At 40.8% G+C, this 27,262-nt stretch overlaps 1 protein-coding gene across 3 annotated transcripts in view; it reads right to left on the bottom strand.

Annotated features, from left to right (window-relative positions):
* Positions 1–27,262, bottom strand: part of LOC137355466 (adenosine kinase-like) — a 240,118-nt gene that overhangs the window by 118,074 nt on the left and 94,782 nt on the right. For all 3 annotated transcript variants that reach the window (XM_068020615.1, XM_068020616.1, XM_068020617.1), the window contains exon 4: positions 20,621–20,699. In XM_068020615.1, the coding sequence (XP_067876716.1) occupies positions 20,621–20,699 (79 nt within the window). The remainder of the gene's footprint in view (positions 1–20,620; positions 20,700–27,262) is intronic.

Here is a 27,262-nt window from a genome sequence, read left to right as displayed (position 1 = left end):
TCACCGTTGCTGGGTCAAAATCCTGGAACTCCCTTCCTAACAGCACTGTGGGTATACCTACCCCAAATGGACTGCAGCGGTTCAAGAAGGCAGCTTACCACCACCTTCTCAAGGGCAATTAGGGATGGGCAATAAATGCTGGCCTGGCCAGCGACGCCCACATCCCATGAATGAATTTTTAAAAAACTGAGTAGCTGGGATTGTTCACCTTAAAGAGAAGGTTGAGAGAAGATTTGAAAAAGGTGTTCAAAATCATGAGGGGTCTGGACAGAGTAGATATAGAGAAATAATTCCCACTGGCAGAAGGGACGAGAACCAGAGGACACCGATGTAAGATAATTAGCAAAAAAAATCAATGATATGAGCAAAAGCCTTTTTACGCAGCAAATGGTTAGGATCTGGAATGCATTACCCGAGTGCTTGGGGGAGGCAGATTCAATCAAGGCTTTCAAAAGGGAATCGGATAAATGGCTGAAAATATTTGCAGGGCTGCGGGGAAAGGGCAGGGTAGTCGGACTAGCTGAGTTGCTCATAGAGAGCTGGCACAGACTCGATGGGCCAAATACCCTCCTTCTGTACTATAGCCAGTTTACAATTCCATGAATGTCTACAACAGAACTGCAATTAAATTACAGTGCAACTCAGAGAACCACAAGGTATTCTAAGATCTACAATATTTCCACATTACAAAGTAAAAGAGGCATCTATTAATGAGTTGCTCACACACACATGCACACAGTTGCTCGGCTCAACAACAATAATTTGTATATAAATATATTGCATCTTTAGTGTAGACAAATGTAGCAGAGGTGCGTCAAACAAAAATGAATGGTGAAACAAGGGAGACATTGGATGAGGTGATCAAAAGATTGGAAAAAGAGTTGGAATTTAAGAAGGGCCTTAAAGGAGAGTGAAATGGAAAGGCATAAGAGTTTAGGGGGGAATTGCAACAGTACAGATGTCTAAAGACACAGCCGAAGAAAGTGCACAAAAGGCCAGAGTCAGTAGAACAGAAAGTTCAGAGGGGAGGGGATGTGGTAGGGCTCTAAGAGTTTACTGAGATAGTAATGATCAAAGCCTTGAAAGGATTTCAACCCTTGGATGAGAATTTTAAATGGACTCAGTGGAGTATAGGTGAGCGGAACTTGGGGCAAGATAAAATAGAGGCTGAAGAGCTTTGGATGAATTCAAGTTTATAGAATGGATGATGGGAGGCTGGCCATGAGAGCATTAGATGAGTCTCGAGGTAACAAAGACATGGTTGAGAGTTTCAGCAGCAGGTGGTCTGAGGCAGGCCACGTTACGGAGGTGCAAATAGACAACCTTTCTAATACAGAATATATCAGAGGGGTGATTCAGCTTGGGGTCTAACAGGGTGCTGATACTGCAAACAGTCAGGTTCAGCCAGTGATAACAATTGGGGAGGTGAACTGAAACTGGTGAGGGTCGAAGATGATAGCTTCAGTCTTCCCAATGTTTATCTAGAGGAAACTGGCTCATCCGAGACACAGATACAGAAATTTGTTAAAAACAATTCAAGGCATTGCCTAGCAACTGAAGTTTTGAAAAGTAAGCAGAGAGTAAACCAAATTCCCTTACATATTAAGTACCCACCCCAAAAATGTATATGTCCAGATTTGAACCCAACCCTGTCATTTCTGTACATTTCATAACTCAAAACCATTAATTAGCAGGCTAAGTAAACTATGATTGATGTTGGATCCAGAGAATAAGTTGTGTATCTTACTTATGTAAACTCCATAGAAAGATCAGTTCAAAATGTCAAGTGTTTCCACTTGTTAAGCTTACACCATAATATTGCCAAAATGATTTAAGCTGAGAAAATGTTTAACCTGAGAAAATGTTTAACCCCACAATAGTTTTTTATTTTTGAATTTCTGTGGAAATATAAATATTTAATGTAACAGCATGACCAACTAAATTACGCCAAAAGAAAAAACAATTTGAACCCAACTGGCTTGAAACCTCTCCATTTAAAAAAAATCTATTTATTCAAAAGCTGTGGTCATCAACTAGTTTTGACAAAAGATATGCTTAAGCAAAAAGCTATGGTTGAGATGCATGCCAGTACTCAAATTACATCCTGAAGTCAACAGTAGTTGCCAATCTTAGAGTATGCCAAGAACACTTGGTATTCTAAACATTTCAAAAGGAATCCAAGAGAAAAGGTGTAGTTTTTGACTGCCACCTTTCTGGTGAGATGTTAAACTGAGTCCCTGTCTACCTGTTGAGGTTGAAATTAAAAGATTCCTAAGTACTACTGAAGAAAAGCAGGATATTTTTCCCAGTGTGCAGGCCAACATTTAGCCCTCGATCAACGACACTAAAAATAGACGAATCCACTGTGTGACAGAAATCACACCTGCCAAATGGAAACATATTAATTTCGTCATATGGGGCACTACTTGAAACTTTTTTACTGCACATTGCAAAGAACATGTTTTTTAAAAAAAAACAGAACTGAACAGCTGACAACATGGTTGCACATTTGCATTCTGAAAAAACCAGGACTAGCCAAGAGACAGTTGAATGGAGAGACAATGGGAGTGTTCACTGATTCAAATAGCGAGATGGGTTTTGTCTATAGTGGTGACCAAAAGACACCGACAGCTTTTGACTTTGTTAGAGACAAAACTCCAACCCCCCCCCACCGAGTATGTCTGGGAGGCTCTGAAATCCAACCACCCTCAAAGAAGTAGCTGTTTCAAAAAGAGATGGTCACGTGACCTACCTGCGGGTAAGACTGGGGCTTTTTTGAATTGTGCCGCACAGAAAGGGACAGACTGCAATTTGAACACCAAGCAGAAGATCTCTCTCTGTCTCTCTCTCCAGCAAAGTCCCAGGGAACCCAGAACTTAGACTTCAAGACTACAGAAAAAGCCCCTCTTTGGCCTTTTGGTACCAGAGAAACATGTTTGGAATTATGCACGTGGTCCCAGTGAGGACTCCCAGACCTTAACTTCAATCAAGGATATTACATCAAAGACACAAAAGACAGTACCTGTATTCCATTTATTGCCAACTCTACATCAATCACCAACTGCACCCCCCCAACTCTTTCTTCCCCTCTGTAATTGTGTGTGTGTGTGTGTGTGTGTGTGTGTGTGTGTGTGTGTGTGTGTGTGTGTGTGTGTCTCGTATGCATGCTGACGTGGTTGCGTCGCGTCAGTAATTTTAACTGGGTTAGAGTGATAAGGCTAATAAACTTGCATCTTTCTTGTTTAAACTCAAGAAAACCTGTCTAATTGTAATTGCAAATGAACCAGAGTGCAGTGAGTAAGGGCTCACTGAAGGAATAAGCTAAAATCACTGTTTTAAAAGATAAATCCTGTTAGCGCCAAACCAGGAAAGGGACAAGAGGGGAACCAGAGACCCCTTCCTCACCTGGTCGTAACAACTGGCTGTGAAGTGCTTTGGGACATCCTGGGGACATGAAAGAGACCACAGCTCATGCTTGATTCATTCATTCATTCTTAAATGTCATTTTCAGGGTCATATTTTACAAAACTAGGTTATTACCCACAAAATGAAAATTGATCAGCAATAACTGCCATAGCATAAAAGACAAGGAAACTGGTAGAAGTTTAGATTCCAAAAACGGCTTTCATTTCCCATCCTGCCATAACATTTTGCCATGTCCCAAACTACTTTTATATATTAATATAGTGAACTTTTGCATTAATTTGAGAGAATTCTAAGTGAATTTACAATAGATAACTTACATTTTTTTCACATCTATATATTTATATAGTTGAATCTGCTCTTTCTTCACACTAACACTGTAGGTCATCATGATTTATGAAGCACTCTATTTTCCTGATAATCCTCAAAAGAGCTTCAAATACAATGAATTATTCTGAAGAAACTAGATATTTAGGCAAACTATACATAGTAGAATACATAAAAGAAAGCAAGTGAAATCATCAGGTGAAAATTAGCTGTGTGTTTTCCAAGATATTGTCTCTTTCCGTGTTACTGTTAACAGGTCATGAAATCAGTGCAATTGGCATCGGCAATCACCTAAAATATTTTGATTATAGTGAAAATGTTTTCATGTAAATGTCTTCATCATCAGCCATTACAACTACATTCATGACTTCGGCAACCGCTGGTGTAATAATGCAGCAGTTCAGCCAAGAAACCAATCAAAACATGCAATTTATGCTTAATAAATGTGGCTTTACAGGCTGCAGCCAGAGACAGAGCAGCTGCCTCATGAATTTGAACCTGTTATAGTTACTAGGAACACAGGAAGACCTGGAAGCACTGCAAGTTCACCAAGCAAACACACCCAATAATTAAATGCACACTTTAACTTGTCATAAATTGTTGAGATTATAGCAGTTTAGTGAAACATTGGGCTGGATTTTACGAGAGAGGCAGGGGTCCTGCCACTGGGGCTGCCATCCCTATTCAGAATGATGGCCCACTCCCAACAGCTGCTGGCCCAATCAGAGGGCCAGCAGCTCAGCAGCACTAACGCTAGCAGTGGCCACTGCTGGGGTTGCACCTGGAGGATGAGGGTGCATTGATATTTGCATGCCCTCAAAGTCAGGTAAGTGGAGTCTGGGGGGCAGGGCAGGTGGTGCTATTACCACAAGGCAGCCATAGTGTGCTGAAAAAGGAGCCCCTCTGCTCCGCCCTGCCCCCGGTACATCCCAAAGCCCACTGGGAGGCTGCCAGTGGGCGCACCCACCGTAGCTGGTAAAATGTTAGCGGAGGCAGGAAGAGGCCCTTAATTGGCCACTTCAGTAGCTCAACTGGGTTTCAGGCGGCCAATCTGCCACTGTTCTCACTGGCAAAATATCATGCCACCCGACGCCTTCCCACTGCCACTTTGCCAGCCTTCTCACCTCCCAGCCCATTGTCAAAGGGCTGGTAAAATTCAGCCCATTAATTTTGACCCATTTCAATAGCACAGTTCTCTTTTAAAAACAGCGAAGTCTGCTTCTGTAATACTATATTCAAACTTGGTTTTCATTAGCAAATAGTAGAAATGTTAATTGAGATAAGACGCATCTCAATGTAATCGAACCTACTGTGGGATAATTATATACAAGCTTTATAATCCTTCAGCAATTACAAACTCACTTCTGTAAGAAATTACTTACACTCCGTTGTCTGGTCCTAACACACACCAAACAGCCTCACCGGATTTCCGTGTTACAACAGTCCAATTGACACAGAACATGCTGCGGCCAACCATAAACCCCATCTGCCAAATTAGCTCACTGGTTAAGCTACCCTCTCCGGTAGACATAAAAGATCCCATGGCACTACTTGAAGAGCAGGAGTTCTCCCTGGTGTCAATATCTATTCCTCAAGTAACATCACTAAATGATCTGGTCATTATTTCATTGTTGTGTGCAAATTGGCTGCCATATTTCCTACATCGCAGTGACCAAACTTTAAAAAGTACTTCATTGGCTGTAAAGCGCTTTGAGCCACACTGAGGTTGTGAAAGCAGCTTTACAACTGCAAGCTCTGCAAGTCCTGGAAGGCTCTTCTGCTTTTCAGGGGTTATAGCCACTGAAACTAAATCACATGTGTGTGTTGCCTGTGTGCCAATAAAACTCAATTTGAGTTGAATAGCTTCACACAGGAATAAGTTCCAAAGTAAGCAACTATAGTTTCCAATCTAATAATGTCATTTTTGTGCTATTATAAACTTGTACACAAATGCTGAGAATGCGACTGTGCACTAAGCAGAGGCCAAGTACCTCTCCTGAGGAAAGTGAAGAAAAGCAGAACAGCCTTCCAGGCTGGTGTTTGTTTTTGATCTGTCTCAGACTGGTTCCTTGTCACCATCTCAGGTGGGATGCTACACAGCATGGCCATTATGAGAAAGGGAGAAGGTATCTTGCAAAATTCATACCAGATACCTGAATCATTTGACATTCTGCTGTGGCATTAATTCTATAAAAAAATACTGTAACATAAATCTTCAGCACATACAAGCTCCCTTCCACCTACCCGATTTTCTATTTTATGCCTCCAGCAACTGTATCCTCCTCTATAATCTGGCAAAGCTGCTCTGACCACAAGAAGACATGAGTGCATTTCAGGACATGCACAGTGATAGATGTGGTTTCCATTATTATAGAAAGGCACCAAATGTCTGATGGAAGGTGAGCACTCAATCAACTTTGTGGAAAGTCCTATTAATTTAAAAAAAAATATTATAGAAGATATTTCATCCTTTTCAGATTCAAGAATGAGACCCATAAATATTCAACATGCCCATTTTAAAAAGAAAACCAGTAATAATTTAAGTGCCACATTTCACAGCTTGAGGCAATAAAGTACTGAGTAAAGTACACCAGAATACAAATGGCAGGTTAGAAGGCTACAAGATCATTTCTTTCTCACCTTCAATAATTATATACAAACATCTGTATTGTATATAAAATGCACAAGGAATATTGGTAATCTATTATCAATTAAATCATATAGCATAGAAAGAGGCCATTCAGCCCATTGTGCCTGCACTTTGAAACAGCTATCCAAGTAGACCCAATCCCTTGCTCTTTCCCATAGCTCTGCAATTTTCCTTTCCCGGTATATATCAAATTCTCTATTGAAAATTAGTGCTGAATTTGCTTCCACCAACCTTTCAAGCAGTGCAATCCAGATCACAACAGCTTGCTGTGTAAAATAATTTCTCATCTCCTTGGTTCTTTTGCAATGATCGTAAATTTGTGCCCTCTGGTTACTGATCCTCATGCCAATGGAAACAGTTTCTCCCTATCTAGAGTATCAAAGCACCTTACAATTTTGAACATTTCTATTAAATCGCCCCTTAACATTCTCTGCCCTAAAAAGAACAATCTCAGCTTCTCTAGTCTCTCCGCATAAATGAAGCCCTGCATCCCTGGTATCATTCCAGCAAATGTTCTCTGCAACCTCTCCAAGTCCTCAACATCCTTCCTGAAGTGGTGTCCAGAACTGGACATAACACTCCAGCTGTGAACGAACCAGTGGATTTATAAAGGCGCATAACCTCCTTGCTTTTGAACTCGATGCCTCTATTTACAAAGCCAAGGAACCAATATGCTTTTATTTAAAAAAATACACCTTAAAAGACGTGTATGTGAAGCCTCAGGTCTCTCTGTTCATGCACCCACATTGAAGTTGTACCATTCAGATTACATTGCCTTTCCTCATTTTTCTTCCAAAATTCATCATTTCATATTTCTCTGCATTAAATTTCATCTGCCATGTGACTGCCCATCATAACAACTCATTAAACCAATCAAGCAACTTTCAGGCTGTCATGAACGATCAGAATAGAGCAGTTTATATACTAGTCAAGGTTTTCTTCTGGCCTAAACTTTTATTTTTTTCCTCACTATTATACTGCTAGAATGTTAAGTGCAATTGAGGTAAAAGGGCAATAGAGGATTTGAAACTAAACCCAACTATCAGAGACTGGGTGCAGCATTAGCTTGGACACTGATTTTTCACCTCCAGAACATGGATTCAAATCCAGCTTTGAAGAGAGATAATCACCTTGACTGGGGAAAAAAGGGTGGAGAATCAAATAGGTACCCCGATATAGGGAGTGAGAAAGTTGGCAATCTGCAAACTCCTTAATAGAAAGCGGATAAATGACAAAAAAAAGATGGAGAGACATAAGGACAATAAAAGAATATGGAAGTAATTTAAGAGCTTAAAAAGTCATAGGCAAGGCCAGAAAATGGGAGAAGAAACCTGCAAATGCAACAGGTCTAAGGTAAAACAGAAAATGCTGCCAGTCCTTAAAAGAAATAGCAAGCCAACATCACAGGTGCAGAATCTGCCCACTTCTCTGGCTACCATTTGGTTCTGACAAGGGGGTTACATTCCAAAGTCAATATTTCTCTTCTCAGGAAGATAGGAGCAGGAGTAGGCCATTCAGCCCATTGAGCCTCCTCCGCTATTCAATACAATCATGGCTGATCATCCACTTCAATGCCTTTTTCCCACACTATCTCCATATCCCTTTCTTATCTTTTTTGTTTCACTCTTTAAATATAACATATGCCATGACCAATATCTTTTTTTTAACTCATTAGGGAATTAATGGATGCATTAATTTCTAGCAACAACAATGAATAACTGATGCAAGATGGAATATAGTGCACCTATATTCCAACTTTCCATCACCAGATAACAGGATGGAAGTCAAAAGGGAATGGTACATCTTAACTGGCATTATCAGTGGCGGTCACTCTGCCAGTCACAAAAATCACTACAGGGCCAAAAATTTTGATTGCTGATGGGTTAAAGGCATTACTGCTCTACATCGTTTCCAAGGTAGTATCTGGTATAGAGATAGACTTGAAAGGTTCATTGTTATTTTTGCTACTCCACCTGACCTGAAGGAAAGCAGAACAGACCAGCTTAAGACTATGGTGGACATTTGTTTTTAAATGAATAGAAGGAAATACTCTCATCTGCCTATATTTAAAAATCATACTGCTAATTTAAATAACATTTACTTAACACTTACAAACATTTGGAAGAAAGACATGTTAAGAATTTTTCTAAAATTGGCTTGTGCAAGATATTTAAGAGCACAACATTCAAACACTTTGTTGCTCTTGGCTAGGATCTTTCAAATTTTCCTCATGTTTATAGACTGTAATTGACAATCATAGTGCATATTGCATTTCTGTTTTGCAATGTATAAACAAAATGCTGGTCCCTCAAAGACCATCTTTTAATTACATAGTAAAAGTTTCTAATGCAATAAACTAAGCAAATAAATTTGAAAATGCTCTTGGCTAGAGGTTTTGGCACGGTTCATGAATCACCCTGTGCAAAATCCTACAATCAATATGGCTGTTCTGCATGCTGACCTCTGTAGCTAATGGTCAAAACTATTCAGTACAAATCACAGGAAGTCATGCCTAAACCGTAGCGTCCACACCTTGAATTCTGTGCTCAGGGAGATTTTGAAGTCTCAGACACAGTACAAAGAAAAGCCACAAGACCTTTTCCTTATAGTTATATTTTCCTCACTTCATAAACCTTACACACAAAAACGTTGAAGGACAAAATGGACCCGAGCATGAAGCAGAGGAACATTCCTTTACAGTCCTCCCTAGTTTATTACTAAAATCAGCTAAGAGAGGAAGAATATCTCAAATAAAAACAAGAAATGCTGGAAATACTCAGCAGGTCTGGCAGCATCTGTGGAGAGAGAAGCAGCGTTAATGTTTCAGGTCAGTGACCCTTCATCGGAACGTTGCTGTGGAACTACAGTACAGCATGTTTTAAGCCATAAAAGGCTACTTGCCCAACCAGCAATCATCCTGCTATTAATTCATTCAAAAACTTTGGTACTACAGTTGTTGTATCTGGACATTGAACTATTGGCCCATTTATTGATTATAAGGCATCATAAATTCTGATAAGGTTTGACTGAATACATCAAATGCAAGTACATATCAATATCTTCCACTATACTCCACTCATCTAACAACTGCACCATCTGACACATTTTGCAGGATTTCTTTGGTATCATACATTTTCTCTGCGTGGGCAATTTGAATCCAATTTATGAGTTTCCCCCTTTTAACTAAATATTTTTGAGTTCGTTCTATTAGGTGCGCAGTGTTAAAAATGTTATAAAATAGTAAATTCTCCTTATTTTAAGTTCCTGAAAGTGTAATTCTATAACTTGACTTTCTTAGTTTGATTTGCACCCTTCATTGCTCAGCCACCAGTCGAAAATAATATATCTGACTTGAACATTGTCAGATCGCCAACGTAAGCCTGATAACTTGGATTTATATTAAACAAGATAAATGGAAGTTTATCTTATTGCAATGCCTACAGAAAAGGTCTCGGAGAAAGCACTCACGGCCCCATTCTGTTTCTAGTCTTCTTCAATGGCCTAAGATATCAGAAACCTTTCCTTTGCTGGTGACGCCACCTTTTACCAAGAACTTAAACCCTTACCTGAAAGGTAAGCAACAGTAAAATAATTGCAAGCAAAAATATAATGGTAGTTGCCACGTGAATGGTGTATTAGTTTTAAAAATCTTTTGAAAAAGATCACCAAGATGTTGCTCAATCATCTCTATCCTATAAAAATGTCATGCTAAACATAAACAATAAGTTCATAACAAACCTAAAATGTAGCAGGTTATGGGTAAAGAAATGGCGAAGACGACTAGAATAGCTGTTGATAGATGACAGCATAGGAAAAACTGAATTGATGAGGATCCCTTATCCCATTTAGATTCTATTTCCTGCAACTAGATTCTCAATCCTGTAGCAGACGGTCACTGCAACACCACAGGAACCAATAAGGTTAAAGCTAGAAACATTGCAGCATTAGCCTCATGTTCAAGTAAGGATTGAATATTAATGCAAAAGCTTCATTGTTTTTCTGTACTCAAACTGTACACATCCCAATAGTTATAGGGGACCATGGAAGGTTGTAAATGGCAGGGAATGCGTCGGGGCCAGGGATGCAGAGGCCCTGCTGAATTTAACACCAAGGCCTTGTTATAATTTTTTCTTCCTTTTCCCACCTGGCAGCCAGCCAAACTGACAGGCTGACTAGTTGTCAGATTGTAAAACCAGTGACAATCGGGTGGTGGGGCAGAGCCTGCAATCGTGGCAGGAGGGAGTAATCACAATCAGCAGAGGAAAGGATGAAGATTTCCTTGAGGAGCCAGGGGAAACACTGAAACTTTCCCGAAAGCCTACTGAAGGATAAAACGAGAGCCAATCTTTACACACTTTTATAAGCATTTATTCAACAGAAATGCACATTACAAACATGAACCTCAAACTCAAACCCAGTTCCATTTTGTTCCTATTTATACCAGGAACCCCAAGTGAATCCTTGGTTATTGCCCACCACCTGCATCAAATTAAACACAATTACTATACAACTAATAAGCACTTCTGCTCCTCCTGGCCCACATGGAGTTCTACAAGAGGCACTTAATTTCTTGAGTTGGAAGCCAATGCCTCCCTTTTATTAAAAGGGAAATACTGCGGATGCTGGAAATCTGAAATAAAAACAAGAAATGCTGGAACCACTCAGCAGGTCTGGCAGCATCTGTGAAAAGAGAAGCAGAGTTAACGTTTCGGGTCAGTGACCCTTCTTCGGAATTGTTAATATGTTAATAGTGTGCTGAAAGTGTGTTCTTCGGAAGAAGGGTCACTGACCCGAAACGTTAACTCTGCCTCCCTTCTATTGCCGGGTTTCCAGCACCCTGGGAAATCTGCACAGCAACTATTACCAAGTTTAAATTAGATTCCCAATTGCACTGTGGGAGCCTGTTTTAAATATGCCAACAAAGTGTTCCAATTCTAAAAGGCAGGACACTCAGCACTGCCACTGTGTAAAATGGTGGCAGTGCATCTGCAGCAGGTTGAGGACATTCCCCGTGTTAAGTACCCCCCACATTAATATCAAGACCCATGACTTGAAATGTTGTCTTGTTTGCGAAGTTGTGCATTACTTGCTAAGCTGGTGTTGCAAAATACAACTTGTTATACAAAATTAGACATATCTTTGGCACCATAGTACAATTTCTCCATGTCTTTCTGCGCACTTAGCAATCATCAGGATCCAATTTCCAAGACGCTGATCCTCAATATGGTTTATGTAGCTGCAGGCAAGATGGAATCACCAAATTCCATAAAATAAAAGCAAACTACTGCGGATGCTGGAAATCTGAAATAAAAACGAAGTGCTGGAAATACTCAGCAGGTCTGGCAGCATCTGTGGAGAAAGCAGAGTTAATGTTTCAGGTCTGTGACCTGAAAAGGAACTGTTATATAGTACAGTGCAATGTCTGGAGAGGAAAGAAAGAATTAATGTCCATTCTTATAGAATTGGGTTATCAGAGACGCAGCACACTGGCTTGTCATTGTGGTATGGTGGGATACAACAGGGGTTCATATTTGCAATTGCCCACACTCTTGGTTCGGGAACACTGCAAGCGGGAGTGCAGAAAGTAACAAAAACTGTGGAGAATACCAATTTTATTTTTTTACAATTACGGAAAAGACAAATGAAACAAATGCATAATAATCAAAATCCTAGTATGTTCTAAAACACTGGTTCAGCTTCAACTGGAGTACTGTGGCCAATTCTAGGCACCGCACTCTAGGAAGGCTGTGAAGGCTTTAGATAGGATGCAGAAAAGACTTACAAGAATAGTTCCAGGGATGAGGGACGAGGATAGATTGGAGAAGCTAGGGTTGTTCTCATAGAAGAGAAGGTTAAGAAGAGATTTGATAGAGGTGTTCAAAATCATGAGGCGTCTAGTCAGAGTAAATAGAGAGAAACAGTTTCCTTTGGCAGAAAGGTCAAGAACCAGAGGATACATATGAACATATGAATTAGGAGCAGGAGTAGGCCACTTGGGCCTTCGAGCCTGCTCCGCCATTCAATAAGTTCATGGTTGAACTGATTACTCCACATTTCCACCTACCCCCGATAACCTTCCACCCCCTTGCTTATCAAGAATCTATCTACCTCTGCCTTAAAAATATTCAAAGACTCTGCTTCCACCGCCTTTTGAGGAAGAGAATTCCAAAGACTCACGACCCTCAGAAAAAATTTCTCTTCATCTGTCTTAAATAGGCGACCCCTTATTTTTAAACAGTGACCCCTAGTTCTAGATTCTCCCACAAGGGGAAACATCCTTTCCGTATCCACCCTGTCATGACCTCTCAGGATCTTATATTTAAGGTAGTTGGCAAAAGAACCAAAGGCAAATGAGAAAACATTCTTTTAAGCAGCGAGTGGTTAGGATCTGGAATGCACTGCCCGAGACGGTGTGGTGGAGGCAGATTCAATTGTGGCTTTCAAAAGGGAATTGGATACACAGCTGAAGATAAAAAAAATTGCAGGGTTATGGGGAAAGGGCAGGGGAGTGGGACTAGTTGAATTGCTCTTGCAAAAAGCCAGAGCTGAATCAACGGGCTGAATGGCCTCCTGTGTTATGATGATTCTATGTATCCTTCTCTCAGCTATATATTGCTAAAGAAGCTACAAACTGCCTGAATTCGTAACAGGAAAATTTGTGAACAAAATCTAAATTTACTTTGATAGACTGTAAAATGCCAGATGAAGCCTACTACCCACTTAACCCAGAACTGTACTGTCAAGCGTGTCACTAGAAGTGAAATCACGACTTTCCACCCACGCAGCTCTCAACATAGATGTGGGCTGACTGGAGAAGCACAGAACACAATTCCAATTTTATGACTAAGGCTTCTTATTCAATTGGCATTTATTATATCTTACCATTGATTTCTTTTGAACCAATATAAACTATTTTTTCCATTGTTCTTCACAATAGGAAAGGAAAATACAAAATACACATAACACAAAAATCAGGAAGGCAGCAGTCAGGCTTGCTTCTTTGGAGTGGCTACATGAGCAGACCACTCACACTTGTAGTTTCAGAAAATTGACTCTCTAATTTAGCTTTAGTTCAATTTTTCACGAAGGAATCTTTGTGGATTTAATGATAATCCAGTAGCATAAAAAGCTGGTACATTTAACACCTGGAGCCGTAAGACACTAAGCGCTCCAACAAGATCTTGAAGTATAATGGCAGCATGACTATACGCACAATGTCCAGGTTGACTGGAACCAAATGCCTAAAAAAGGACTAAACTTGACTGAAGAAGTTCTAGTATCAAACTCAAATAACTGCTCAGCAACTACATCTGTGACATTTTGAGATCTCTGACACACCAACTCTCCAGGATAAGGCTAGATGAGTAAAGAATGCTCCAGGAAAGGCTGTCACTTCACTGAGTGCGAACCTGGGACCAAATGGGGCTATTAATATTGGTAACTGACTCCCTTACATTGAGACTCAAGTTACTTTTGTTAAGTTTTCAAATCCCTCGATGTGGTTGTGCATCCTAGCCAATCAACTGGAGGAATTGCATAAATAATTTATTGGCTATTAAAATCAAGAAATTCAAAATGAAGGCATATTCTAAATATCGAAGTCCTGAATGGGTTTCAATCAGATCGTTCCCTTTGGGACTTCTAAGGAACAAGAATAAATTCCTGGGTTATTTGGTCGTCCAATGATACCTTTTCTAAGCCACAGAAAAGGTATCATTTTGCACTTCAGAGGCTAAAGGGTTTGGGGATAGAAGCAGAAGGGAAAAATGGTAAATCACTGCTAAAGCATACAGGAAGCCATAGCAGCCAGAGCTGCTTCCTTTCAATGTCCTTGCTATTGTCCTTTTTATCTTTTAATCCTTTAGGGTGAAAAAGAGCTCTGGTCTGTCTGCCATAAAGTTTATGGTACTGAGCCATACTTTGATTAAGGCAGATCTGTCTCTGTAGCTATGACCAAAATTGCCATTAGGCACACTGAAAGGAACATAGGAGCAGCAGTAGGCCATTCAGTCCATCAAGCCTGCCGCACCATTCAATATGATCATGGCTGAGCTTCCACTTCAATGCCTTTTTCCCACACTATCCTCATATCCCCTTCTGTCATTTGTATTTAAAAATCGGTCAATCTCTGCTTGAAACATACTCAATGACTGAGCTTCCACAGCCCTCTGGGGCAGAGAATTCCAAAGATTCACAATCCTCTGAGTAAAGAAATTTCTCATCTGTCCTAAGTGGCTTCTTATTTTGAAATTGCGTCCCGTGGTTCTAGCTGCCCTAACCAGGGGAAACATCTTAGCTGCATTCACCCTGTCTATTCCTTTAAACCTTTTGTAGGTTTCAATAAAGATCACCTCTCATTCTTCGAAACACCAGAGAATACAGGCCCAGTTTCCCCAATCTCTCTTCATAGGGCAGTTCACTAATGTCCTTTAGGGAAGGAAATCTGCTGTCCTACGTGTGACTCCAGACCCACAGCAATATGGTTGACTCCTAAATGCCCTCTGAAATGGCCAGCTAGCCAATCAGTTGTATCTAACTGCTATAAGGTCAATAAAAAAAGAACAAAACCGGTCAGACCACCTGGCATCAATCTAGGCACCGGAAATGACTACGGCAAATCCAGCCCTGTCGACCCTGCAAAGTCCTCCTTACTAACATCTGGAGGCTTGTGCCAAAGTTGGGTGAGCTCTCCCGCACACTAGTCAAGCAACAGCCTGACATAGTCATACTCACGAAATCATACTTTACAGACAATGTCCCAGACACTGCCATCACCATTCCCGGGTATGTCCGGTCCCACCGGCAGGACAGACCCAGCACAGGTGGCGACACAGTGGTATACAGTCGGGAGGGAGTTGCCCTGCGAGTCCTCAACATCGACTCCGGACCCCATGAAGTTTCATGGCATCAGGTCAACATGGGCATGGCAACCTCTTGCTGATCATCATCTACTACCCTCCCTCATCTGATGAAGCAGTATGCCTCCATGTTGATCATTACATGGAGGAAACACTGAGGGTGGCAAGGGCGCTGAATGTACTCTGGGTGGGGGACTTCAATGTCCATCACCAAGAGTGGCTTGGTAGCACCACTCCTGACCGAGCTGGCCGAGTCCTAAAGGACATAGCTACTAGACTGGGTATGCGGCAGATGGTGAGGGAATCAAGAGGGAAAAACATACTTGACCTCGTCCTCACCAATCTGCCTGTCGCAGATGGATCTGTCCATGACAGTACTGGTAGGAGTGACCACCGCACAGTCGTGGTGGAGATGAAGTCCCACCTTCACATTGAGGATACCCTCAATCGTGTTGTGTGGTGCTAAATGGGATAGATTTCGAACAGATCTAGCAATGCAAAACTGGGCATCCATGAAGGGCTGTGGGCCATCAGCAGCAGCAAAACTGTACTCAACCACAATCTGTAACCTCATAGCCAGGCATATTCCTCACTCTACTGTTACTATCAAGCCAGGAGACCAACCCCAGTTAGAGTGCAGGAGGGCGTGCCAGGAGCAGCACCAGGCATACCTCAAAATGAGGTGTCAACCTGGTGAAGCTACAATACAGGACTGCTTGCGCGCCAAACTACGTAAACAGCATGCGACAGAGCTAAGCAATCCCATAACCAACGGATCAGATTTAAACTCTGCAATCCTGTCACATCCAGCCGTAAATGGTGGTGTACAATTAAACAACTAACTGGAGGAGGTGGCTCCACAAATATCCCCACCCTCAATGATGGGGGAGCCGAGCCCATCAGTGCAAAAGATAAGGCTGAAGAATTTGCAACAATCTTCAGCCGGAAGTGACGAGTTGATGATCCATCTCGGCCTCCTCCTGAAGTCCCCAGCATCACAGATGCCAGACTTGAGTCAATTCGATTCACTCCGCATGATATCAAGAAACGACTGAAAGCACTGGATACTGCAAAGGCGATGGGCCCTGACAATATTCCAGCAATAGTACTGAAGATCTGTGCTCCAGAATTTGTCGCACCCCTAGCCAGTTTGTTCCAGTATAGCTACAACACTGGCATCTACCCTGCAATGTGGAAAACTGCCCAGGCATGTCCTGTACACCAAAAGCAGGACAAGTCCAACGTGACAAATTACGCCCCATCAGTCTACTCTCAATCATCAGTAAAGCGAAGGAAGGTGTCATCGACAGTGCCATCAAGCAGCACTTGCTTAGCAATAACCTGCTCAGTGACACCCAGTTTTGGTTCCGCCAGGGCCTCTCTGCTCCTGACCTCGTTATAGCCTGGTTCAAACATGGACAAAAGAGCTGAACTCAAGAGGTGAGGCGAGAGTGACTGCCCTTGACATCAAGGCAGCATTTGACCGAGTATGGCATCAAGGAGCCCTAACAAAACAGGAGTCAATGGGAATCAGAAGGAAAACTCTCTGCTGGTTGGAGTCATACCTAATGCAAAAGAAGATGGCTGTGGTTGTTGGTTATCAATCATCTCAGCTCCAGGACATCACTGTAGGAACTCCTCAGGGTAGTGTCCTAGGCCCAAACATCTTCAGCTGCTTCATGATCTTCCTTCAAGGTCAGAAGTGGGGATCTTTGCTGATGATTGCACAATGTTCAGCACCATTCGCAACTCCTCAGATACTGAAGCAATCAGTGTAGATATACAGCAAGAGCTGGACAATTTCCAGGCTTGGGCTGATAAGTGGCAAGTAATATTCGTGCCACACAAGTGCCAGGCAATGACCATCTCTAACAAGACAGATTCTAACCATCTCCCCTTGCGGCACATTAGCGCAGTGGTTAGCACGGCAGCCTCACAGCGCCAGCGACCCGGGTTTGGTTCTGGGTACTGCCTGTGCAGAGTTTGCAAGTTCTCCCTGTGACCGCGTGGGTTTCCGCCGACCACCAAAGACTTGCAGGTTGATAGGTAAATTGGCCATTGTAAATTGTCCCTAGTGTAGGTAGGTGGTAGGAGAATGGTAGGGAATATGGAATTAATGTAGGAGGGGATGTGGTAGGGCATATGGGATTAATGCAGGATTAGTATAACTGGGTGGTTGATGGTCGGCACAGACTTGGTGGGCTGAAGGGCCTGTTTCAGTGCTGTATCTCTCTATGACTCTATGACATTCAATGGCATTACAATCGCTGAATCCCCCACTATCAACATCCTAGGGGTTACCATTGACCAGAAACTGAACTGGAGTAACCATATAAATACCACGGCTACAAGAGCAGGTCAGAGGCTAGGAACTCACCTCCTGACTCCCCAAAGCTTGTCCACCATCTACAATGCACAAGTCGGAAGTGTGATGGAATACTCTCCTAGATGGGTGCAGCTCCAACAGCACTCAAGAAGCTCATTATTCTGCCATCAACACTAATACTTTGCCTTTTACTACAACTATTACCACTCTCTTTGCCTTTTACTACAACTATTACCACTCTCTTTGCCTTTTGTTCCGTGATATCTCTGTCAAATAACCTCTTCTGCCATCCGTGCTATCACACACCTTCCCTTTTGTTCTTCTTCCTCCCCTCCCCTTGCTCAAAGCCGATCACATTTCTAGCCTTTGCCATTTCTGATGAAAGGTCACAGACCGGAAGTGTTAACTCTGTTTCTCTCCCACAGATGCTGCCAGATTTGCTGAGTACTCCAGTACTTTGTTTTGATACAGTACATTTCCTTTATTAACAGTCATTTTTTCAAAGAACTCCACTGAATTTAAGAACAACTTTCCTTTTACAGATCAAACTTTAGTTAGCCCATGTCTTTGAGTATTTATGTTATCTCATATTGTGGCCTTTAGAAGCTGATCCACTGTTAGGCTGTTGGTCTATAAATAATCATTTGATTTTCCTTTTCCTCCATTGAACAGAGGTGTTACATTTGCAACCTATTAACCATCTTACTTCCCTCAGGATTCTAAGATCACGCCATCAGGCCCCAGTGCCTTTTCAACATTGAGTTCCACCAATCTTTTTCAGTACAATTTCTTTACTGATAGTTATACTAATTACTCCAGCTCCTCCTTTTATACACTTTCTTTCCCAATACTGCATTCTTCTGTTGAAACGGAGACAAAGTCCTCATTTAGTGTCTCCATCATTCCTTCACCCACCGTAAGAAAATATTCTTTTGCATCTCTAATTTTCTATGTTCTGCTTGATTTTCTTTTGTGTTATTAACTATGGTGTTCCTACTCTTCAGCACAGTAAAATGTAGTGGGGGAATGAAAGGATACAAAAGAAAGCGTTGGTCTCATTGTTTTCAAGTTGATTGGCCTTATAAAATCCAGCAGCTTTAACTAACTCGAACAGCTGAGCTTCCATCAATTTAATTAAATGATAATAACTAGCTATATTTTTGTCAGTCAGCATCAGGACCAGTAGAGGCTGAGTAGCCCGTCCTTTGCAATTGTCTGTTCTGTTGTAAGCTGATATATAATGACACAAGCACCCGGCTGACTCTTAACTGTCCTCTGAAATTGCCTAGCAAGCTGCTCAGCTGTGAAGGGCAATTAGGAATGGGCAACAAATGCTTGCCAGCGACGTCCACATCCCATGAAAGAATAAAAAAAATACAGACCATAACTTCAGTGGAGATTGGCACAACTGCCACAAAAAGGGCCATTTCTCCAGTCTGTCATCTAAGTCACAGGAGATCAGGAGAACCCCATGGAATTTCAGGGCCAGTCTATTTATCCAGATGATCAAATGAGGCGACAGCAGTCAAAACCCCACCTTAAATCCCCGCTTCTATCAAGGGAGATGCTTTGCTTGAAGCACAAGATTGCTGAATTTTCCTCTGTTAGAAATTTCTTTTTCAGCTGTGAGCGCGGGGGCGGGAGAGAGCGTGGGGGCGGGAGAGAGCGAGAAACCGGGGGAGGGATTCCAGAGAGCGAGAGCAAGGTGGGGGGGGGGGGGGGGGCAGAGAGAAAGAGCAGGGAAGGCCAGGGAGGGAGGAACGCGGGGAGGGGGGAGAGAGAGAGAGAGACAGACAGACAGACCGAGGGGGAGAGTGTGAGATCAAGATCACTCCTAACAGATGGACATCTATCTGGCATACTCTGCATTGCTACAAGTAGTATGCAGGCCAACACTGACTACTTGGGCAAGCAAAAAATTGTCAGTTATCTCACTAAATCAGTGTCCAACATAGAGAAGAGAAAGTAAGTCAATAAAAATTAAGCTTCTCATTTAAAGCTTCTTCACAAAAATGCACATTTGTTATTGTTTTGATTCATAGTAAGATAAATTTTTAATGTCTTTATCTTTCTGAAATTGTCTCACTGGTCCCCTATCTAAGACAAAAATTGTATTGTGGCCTCCCCCCACACGAAACGATTGGACAACCCTGTGATAGAGGTATTCAAAATCATGAGGGGTCTGGACAGGGTAGAGAAGGAAAAACTGTTCTCTTTGGTGGAGGGATCGAGAACAAGAGGGCTCAGATTTAAGGTAATTGGCAAAAGAAACAATAGCAAGATGAGGAAAAACTTTTTTTTATGCAGAAAGTGGTTAGGATCTGGAATGCACTATGAGTGTGGTGGAGGAAGGTTCAATCAAGGTATTCAAGAGGGTCAAGGATTGTTATCTGAAAAGGAAGAACATGCAGGGCTACAGGTAGTAAGGGGGGGGGAGTGGCACTAGGTAAACTGCTCTTTCGGAGAGCTAGCACAGACACAATAGGCTGAATGGCCTCCTTCTGTGCTGTAACAATTCTGAGATTCTGTGGTGATTGGGAGGAAATTAGTTTCTATGAAGATGGATTGCCAACATGAAACTTTTAAACACATTCCAAGCACAGAAAAATATATGAAAACTAAAAACAAAAATAGTAATAAATGGAAGGGATTCTTTTTCCAATGAAAATTTCTAACCCTACCCAATGAATTGTACTTGGGCCCTTCTAGCTTGTATGGTCTAGTACTATATCTGGTGGTACCCACAGAACAGGAAAGCCACATTACTGACCTATACAGGTAGACAAAATAAACAGCTGGAAATGCCACTGAAGCTTATGGTATGTTGCTCCAGCACTACTTCCTCTAGAGAATATAAGAAAACCAATCTGATAGATCTAGGCTCCTCACCTCATTTACCGTACTATAACACTATGGTAGATGGAGCTGTAGCACGATAAGTGCAGCATAAGCATCTTTAGCTAGAAGCAGATTATTCTTAGTTGAACAAGAATTGAAAAGAATCGAGTCAGTTCTAAGTATTGGGTAAAGACAAACCTGGGCCACTTTGACTGAATTCTGGGTAGAGCCACCAGCATGATACTCCACTTTGAACTTCTTTACAAGTTCATCAAACCTGCAAGAAAATCCAAAAAAAGAATCAGATATTGTAAAGGCTTGATTGACTAACTGGAAGCTACAAAAACATTTGAGGCATCTTGATAGCAGACAGGGTAATTCATTCTCATTAGGTGCTGAGCAAGTTGTCATCACAGAATATTTTGTAATCGTGAATAACACTGTACACACATTCAAAAGGTTAGACTAATGGCAAAAAGCATTATTGTAAACTTGTATTATTTATGTCCAGTACCATTATGATGTTCCTATTTACCTTACATCATGTTTTTTTATATGGATTTGTGTTCTACATTTGTTACATCTTGCTGTTCAAAAATTGGCTGCCTTATAACAGTAACTACACTTAATTAATTGACTGTGAATGCTTCAGGACAGTCTGTCGGATGTGAAGGCACAATATAAATGCAAGTTCTTTCTTTCATTAAATTGGGTACCAAAACAGTTTTTGAAGTTTTCCATATCGGAACAGCTTTACTTCATGATCCAACAAATATGGAAAACTTTGCAAATATATCCCATTAACAGACAAGAAGATTTCTTTGAAACAAAAAAAGCTTAAGCAAAGACAATTCCAAGTACAAAAAATCTACAGCTTTGCATGGGATTTCTACTTCGTCCAATCTTAAATGCACAAAATCAGAACAAGGTTGTGTTTATAAATTCGAGAAGCTGGTTGGTTCAAAGCTACAATACTATAAACTATAATTTATAATGTAGCCGACACACAAAGAGGAACTTGTAAGCATCGTTCAATCTTTGATTTCTCCCACTCTAAAACATTATACTTTGGGCTGAGCAGGTGTCCTTTCGTCATTTGTCTTGTGGCCTCATCAGATTTTCCCTCATCCTAAATTGCACTTTACTTGGGGAGACAAAAGGAGGAGTGAATAAAAGAATATGTAGCAAGATAGGAATTGAGCAATTTTACAAATAAGAGAGTACAATTTAAGTCTGTGTTTATACAGACATGGGGATTTTTTGGGAGTGGTAGGGAATCAGCCCAAATCTTGTCCTATCTCAATAATGTTATTTAAAAAATGAGTCATGTATGAAGTCAAGAATAGAAGGCTTACTTTCTCTGATTGTAACTGATCTCCTCTGACCTAAAGTAACTCCAAAAACACAAGAGTTTTGTACATTGGAAGGTCATGTGGCATGGCAACCAACTGCTTATTTTAATCTAACTTGATCTTTCCAGAGCTCAAACTGTGGAACTTACTCAATTTTCCTACAATCTTCAGAGTTTTGAACACTAATCTTGGCATAACTCTCTAATTTACCTCACCTTTTACTTTTAACGTTGGCAGCACAAACTGCTGTCATGGAAATTCAGACAGCTGCCATCCTGGCTCTGGAAGTCACTGTTGAAAGAGGCTTCTGGAGTGTCACACCACTTCAGTTCTCTATTCTCCAGCACAGCACAAGGAGTGCTGAGGTGTCAGACCAGTATAGAAAGAAACATGCAAGGCAGCCACTAAGAGAATGCACAAGGGTGAATAAATTTGATTTCGCATTTGGATTTGGTGTTGGTATTCATCTTTCTAGTGAAGTGAGGGCAAGACCAGTAAGTGTCTAATGAAGGAAAGCAACCTGATAGTGGCTGTAAGACAACAGGTAAGGATTGTGGAACTGTTGATGAACGGGGAATGGGAGATGTGACTGAGTTGAACCATTCCTCAATGAGTTGGTCTCCAAGAGCTTGGGCAGATAGGAGCTGTCTTGGTCGCTGCCTCTCCGCCTCATCCTGAACTTGTTGGTTTGGAAGTAGTGATTAAGGGCTGGTCCCTCATGACAGCAAAACTGTAGAGCGTGCAATATATGACCACAAATCTGGATACCCGCTCAGGGTTGTACAGCAAAACTCTTCTAAAATGTTCCAGTCAATGGAAGCATTGCTTGAGGACACCAATTGTTTGCTCTCTGCTTTGCGCGGTTTCATAACTGGAGTCATGAGCCATGTCCAGAGGTGTTACCCCTCTTCAACCAATAGTCAGCCTGTATCTTGGCAGCCTGGTTAGAATAGAGAGGACTGGCGCAAAATGAGTCATGATTGCTGCTAGGATAGTAGGCACACATTTGCAAGATGCATGCGGTTAATGGTACCTTGCAAGGGGAAGTCTGCTTTGTGACCAGAACCTCATGCTCTCTCATCCTGCTTCTCTGTCAATAGTGAAAGAGATGCAAGTGTTTCTGCACTGTAAACTGAGATGTTATTGATGACATCTGTTGCAGCCTGAAATAAGCCAGTGGCATAAAGGTCGACGGCGATGGTGATCTTGACACTCACAGGCAGTACTTTCCACGAACTGGTTTGAGATTGGAATTATGGCTGCTGAGGCTCAGTAACTTGGTAAAGCGAAGCTGCCTCATTCATTGCTCCTCTGCCAAATTGAAGTTGGAGAAATGCTCCCTGAAGACTGTCGATATGGCCTCCTGTTGAGTGCCCTCCTCTTTTCATGCTCTGTGGTATCTTCCTTGTTGTTCCCAATTGTAGTCCATACTCAAAGTCAGCATTACCAGGCCACCCCTGTATGGAGCCAGATCATTTGTGCAGAAAACAGCAGCAGCTATGGCAAAAGTCACCAAACCCCTCCCTGTGCAGACAAAGTGAACTTTGAAGAATGCTGGAACAAAGCAAAAATGGTGTCAACTCAAACAGCAACTAGCTTGTAAATATTGCACGATCTCTTTCAATAATGCTGGCGAGAAGGCCTTGATGTCAGTTCGCATCCCGTTGTGCTGAGCGGTCAGCACATGGTGGTTGAATTGTGAGGCAGTGTAATATGGTGAGCTGGTGCTACGAATGGTGAAGGATCCTCATCTGCATAAAATTATTGTTTTAAATCCTCCCAGCGAGTACTACCCCCTTCTGCCAAATTAACAAAAAGGTTCACATCTGCCAGTTTTTCGGCCATGGATTTTTTCTAATTGAAAACATATGCTGCTCATACTATTATTCTGTTACATAATGGGGAGTACTTAGAGCAGAGAGTAAATGGAAGTGAATATTCTATTCCAGAACACGTTACAGTGTAGTCTGATTAGAATCAATTGATCTATCTATTTTTATGGCTGCTCACAGATTACTAAGCAGTCTTGTTATTGCCACAAGTTTGTAATTCTTCCCCGCATATCAATTGCTTTTGATCACATTTTTCTAAAAACTTTATCCGGATATAGTAACATCCAATATTCTCCCTGCCTTTTCTGTAACCTGAAATATTGTGCACAATGAAGCTATGCAAAGAAATAACTCATGACGCTATTACTGTTGCCATGGAAAGGATCAGTTTCTGTCAAGAAAATATTGTTTTAACAATTTTTGTGCTTGCATGTACGCTCCCCTGTTTATAAAAGCCAATAGTCATGGAAAATTAAATTTGCAGCAACAAGCAGCTCAGTAGAGTGGCACTTTTAATCTTTATGCCATGACATGACAATATCATAATGGAGAAGTCCTATCCTGAGACTGACAAATGAATTTACTACTTACCCATGAAATGACCCACTAGTACTCAGCTAAGCTGTTAGGTAAAACATACTTCAAAAGTAGTCCATTTTAATTGATTTCTTTTAGACGGGCAGGCAAACAAGTGAAAGGAAACTTCCCAATACTGCACTGAATTGACCAATTCACGATAGACTTTCTAAAGGCTTTCATCAGGCAAAAAGTTGTAGTCCTTGGTGATCACTGCAAATTTTGCTGGGGAAAGCCAGACCATTTGGTACATTTCTTTCAGATAGAGGCAAGTAGCAGAATGTCCAGTGAAAATCCTTGAAAGATGCAACAGACCTATCAACTGACTCGTAAAGATGATACTAAATTAGGCACCGCTTCAGCATTGAGTGACATAACTACCTCTTCAAAAACACAATGGCAGAATCCTCAATTTCTGATTATGCCTCAAACACAATCATCTGACAGTTTCCAGAAACATACATCATAGGTGCTGATCCATCACACTTTCAATTAGGATTAGAAGCACTTTCAAATTCCAATATGCAAGGTCTCAAATGACTCTTCTGATATTTGGATAGATACATCCATGCTGTGGAACTCTAGCCCAGAATGATGAGCTTTCCCATCCTTTGCTCCATAGAAAGTCGTATGAAAATATTGTTCTTGATTGCTGACACTTTATCAGTGCACAATCTCTTCTAATGCACTTAGGTAAAGGTGGGCTTTGAAGAACATATTAAGTTCTGATCGTGACAATTCATAAGCTGATTTTGAAGAAATATTATAGTAACCTGGTTACCAGCCTTCCAGCCAAATATTTTGCGAGCTCAAGTATGAATGGCGATGAAGGGACTAGCAAGACCTCTGCTCAAACTATTCCCTGCATCTCGACTTGTACTCCTACTTTTCCTATGTATCCATCATTTTAAGCTGAATAATTTTGCAGTCTTTGCTCTTCCAGGAACGATGCAAAATTCACAAGGAACATGGTCATGCTTGAGTGAAACGTGGGCAGTGAACATCACTCTTGAATAAAGTAATTTGCTCTATTTTACACTAAATTTAAACTCAAACTAGATATAATATACAAAATGAATCCAAACTCTCAGGAAAATGAACTACTTTCTCATTTGAAGAGGATGTAAACACATGTCACAAAGTTCCTCAGGGAGTCTCCCATTCGACCACTGTGATTTTAGCAGAAATTCTGGATAAAGAGCACAATGAGGTTTCTGTCGAAGTTACGGCAGCTGGTCAAACCTCCAAGAATATTCTAGGTCTTCATCTGCTCTTGTCAATTCCAAGTTGCTTAATTGAAGTCATAGTATCAGAAGTTTTTAAATGAAAACAACATATTTAAAGGTTAGGAGAAACAATTTTTCATGCAACAAAAACACTATTTGGGTGCTTCATTATGTGTTCTTTCTCTTGTGAAGCTGGACATTACAGTAAATATAAGCTTGGAACAATGGATTTGTGTTTCCTCTTATTGTGCCGTTTTCTAATTCCTTGCTAATATGTCTGGAAGACAATTCAAAATATTTAATCAGTAACAGGTTTGGTGCTCAAAGCAAGACTATTTCAAAGTTAAAAACTGAAATGTTGAACCAAAATGTTCAGTTTTCTCTAAAATTTAAAAACTATCCCACATACGTTGGAATATATTAAATTTTAATTCAGATTTTTTAAAACCAATTTCATGTCGGTCAGCAGAGGACCACGACATTTAAATTCATTAGTTACAGTCTTATTCTGCAGCATGTTGCATGATACTGTATACATTGCTGTTTTGACACTGTCTACAAGAACTCTATGAAACACTTTACTTACTGCTCTTTCTCTATTTCTCTTCCCGTTTCAACAATCTATGAAACATTTTCAGCACTAAATATAGAAATCATCTATCACTGTTTCAAATGTCTCATTGTTAGGGATACAAATTTCCTATAAAAGCTATCTATTAATAATAAATTAAATACAGAAAGGAAAATTTGACAACAGAAGACAAAATATTTTTATCGTGACACGTCTGGTTGAAACCCATTATGTAGACACTTCATTTACTGCCCAAACTAATTTGACCTTCATCAAATCAGGAATAGAGTAAAACTTGTCAAGCTGACCTTTAGCTTAATCAAATTAACTCAAGACAATTACTATGATCTTAAAAGTATTTGAAAAATTTGCAAACCCTAGTTTTATTTTGATTTAAGATACAATGTCAATTACTTAAGTTTAGATATGAGGGAGCCCACTGAACTCACCCACAAACTAAGACAAGTTAACAAAAAAGCCTAACAAAAATCCACTATATTTTAATCAATCCTCACATGATCGCTTTCTATGTCATAAAAAAGCAATTTGTCTTGTAGTTATCTCCCATTCTTCTGATTAACTGCACTAGGCCAATAAATGAGACACTAGTAGTTTATTTCCCCACTTGAAACCACTTCAGGCCTTTTAGAATGAACACCGATATTAATGTTTCAATATAACTAATAGCAATAAAAAAGGTTTACTAACAAGTGTGCCATTCTACACTTGCCAAAGATGACCCAGTCCTAACATCACATGCAATCAATGGAAATAATGTACTGTAGCTAAACTAACAGTAAGCTCTGCTACAGTCCATATAACATATGTTTCTTTTCAGGCATGTGTGAAGAGGGTACAAGGGTGAACAAGAATCTTATACAATAAAATACAATTCAGGCAATAGCTTGCGCAGAAACTTCAATAGCGAAAAAGAAATGCATTTAGTTTCATGCTATACAAAGGATCAGTCAGCAACCAAGACCCATAATACTTCCAAACAGAATCCATGCGTATGAACAGGTTCTCTCTCCAAAGTTCAAACCTTAATTCAATGGATAACATACTTAGGTCCCAAGTTACATCTATTGATGACAATTTACCACACCCCTTTTTGAACCTGATTGAATTTTTTGAAGAGGTGACTAAAGTAGTGGTGAGGAGAATGTCTACGGATGTTATTTATATGGACTTCCAGAAGGCATTTGATAAGAGACTATTAGCTAAAGTTAAAGTTTGTAGAATTAAGGCAAGTTATTGACCTGATTAGGAATTTGGTGGAGCAG

Source organism: Heterodontus francisci, chromosome 42, assembly GCF_036365525.1.
Source record: "Heterodontus francisci isolate sHetFra1 chromosome 42, sHetFra1.hap1, whole genome shotgun sequence".
Classification (NCBI taxonomy): domain Eukaryota; kingdom Metazoa; phylum Chordata; class Chondrichthyes; order Heterodontiformes; family Heterodontidae; genus Heterodontus; species Heterodontus francisci.
This window is presented reverse-complemented; position numbering and strand designations above follow the sequence as displayed.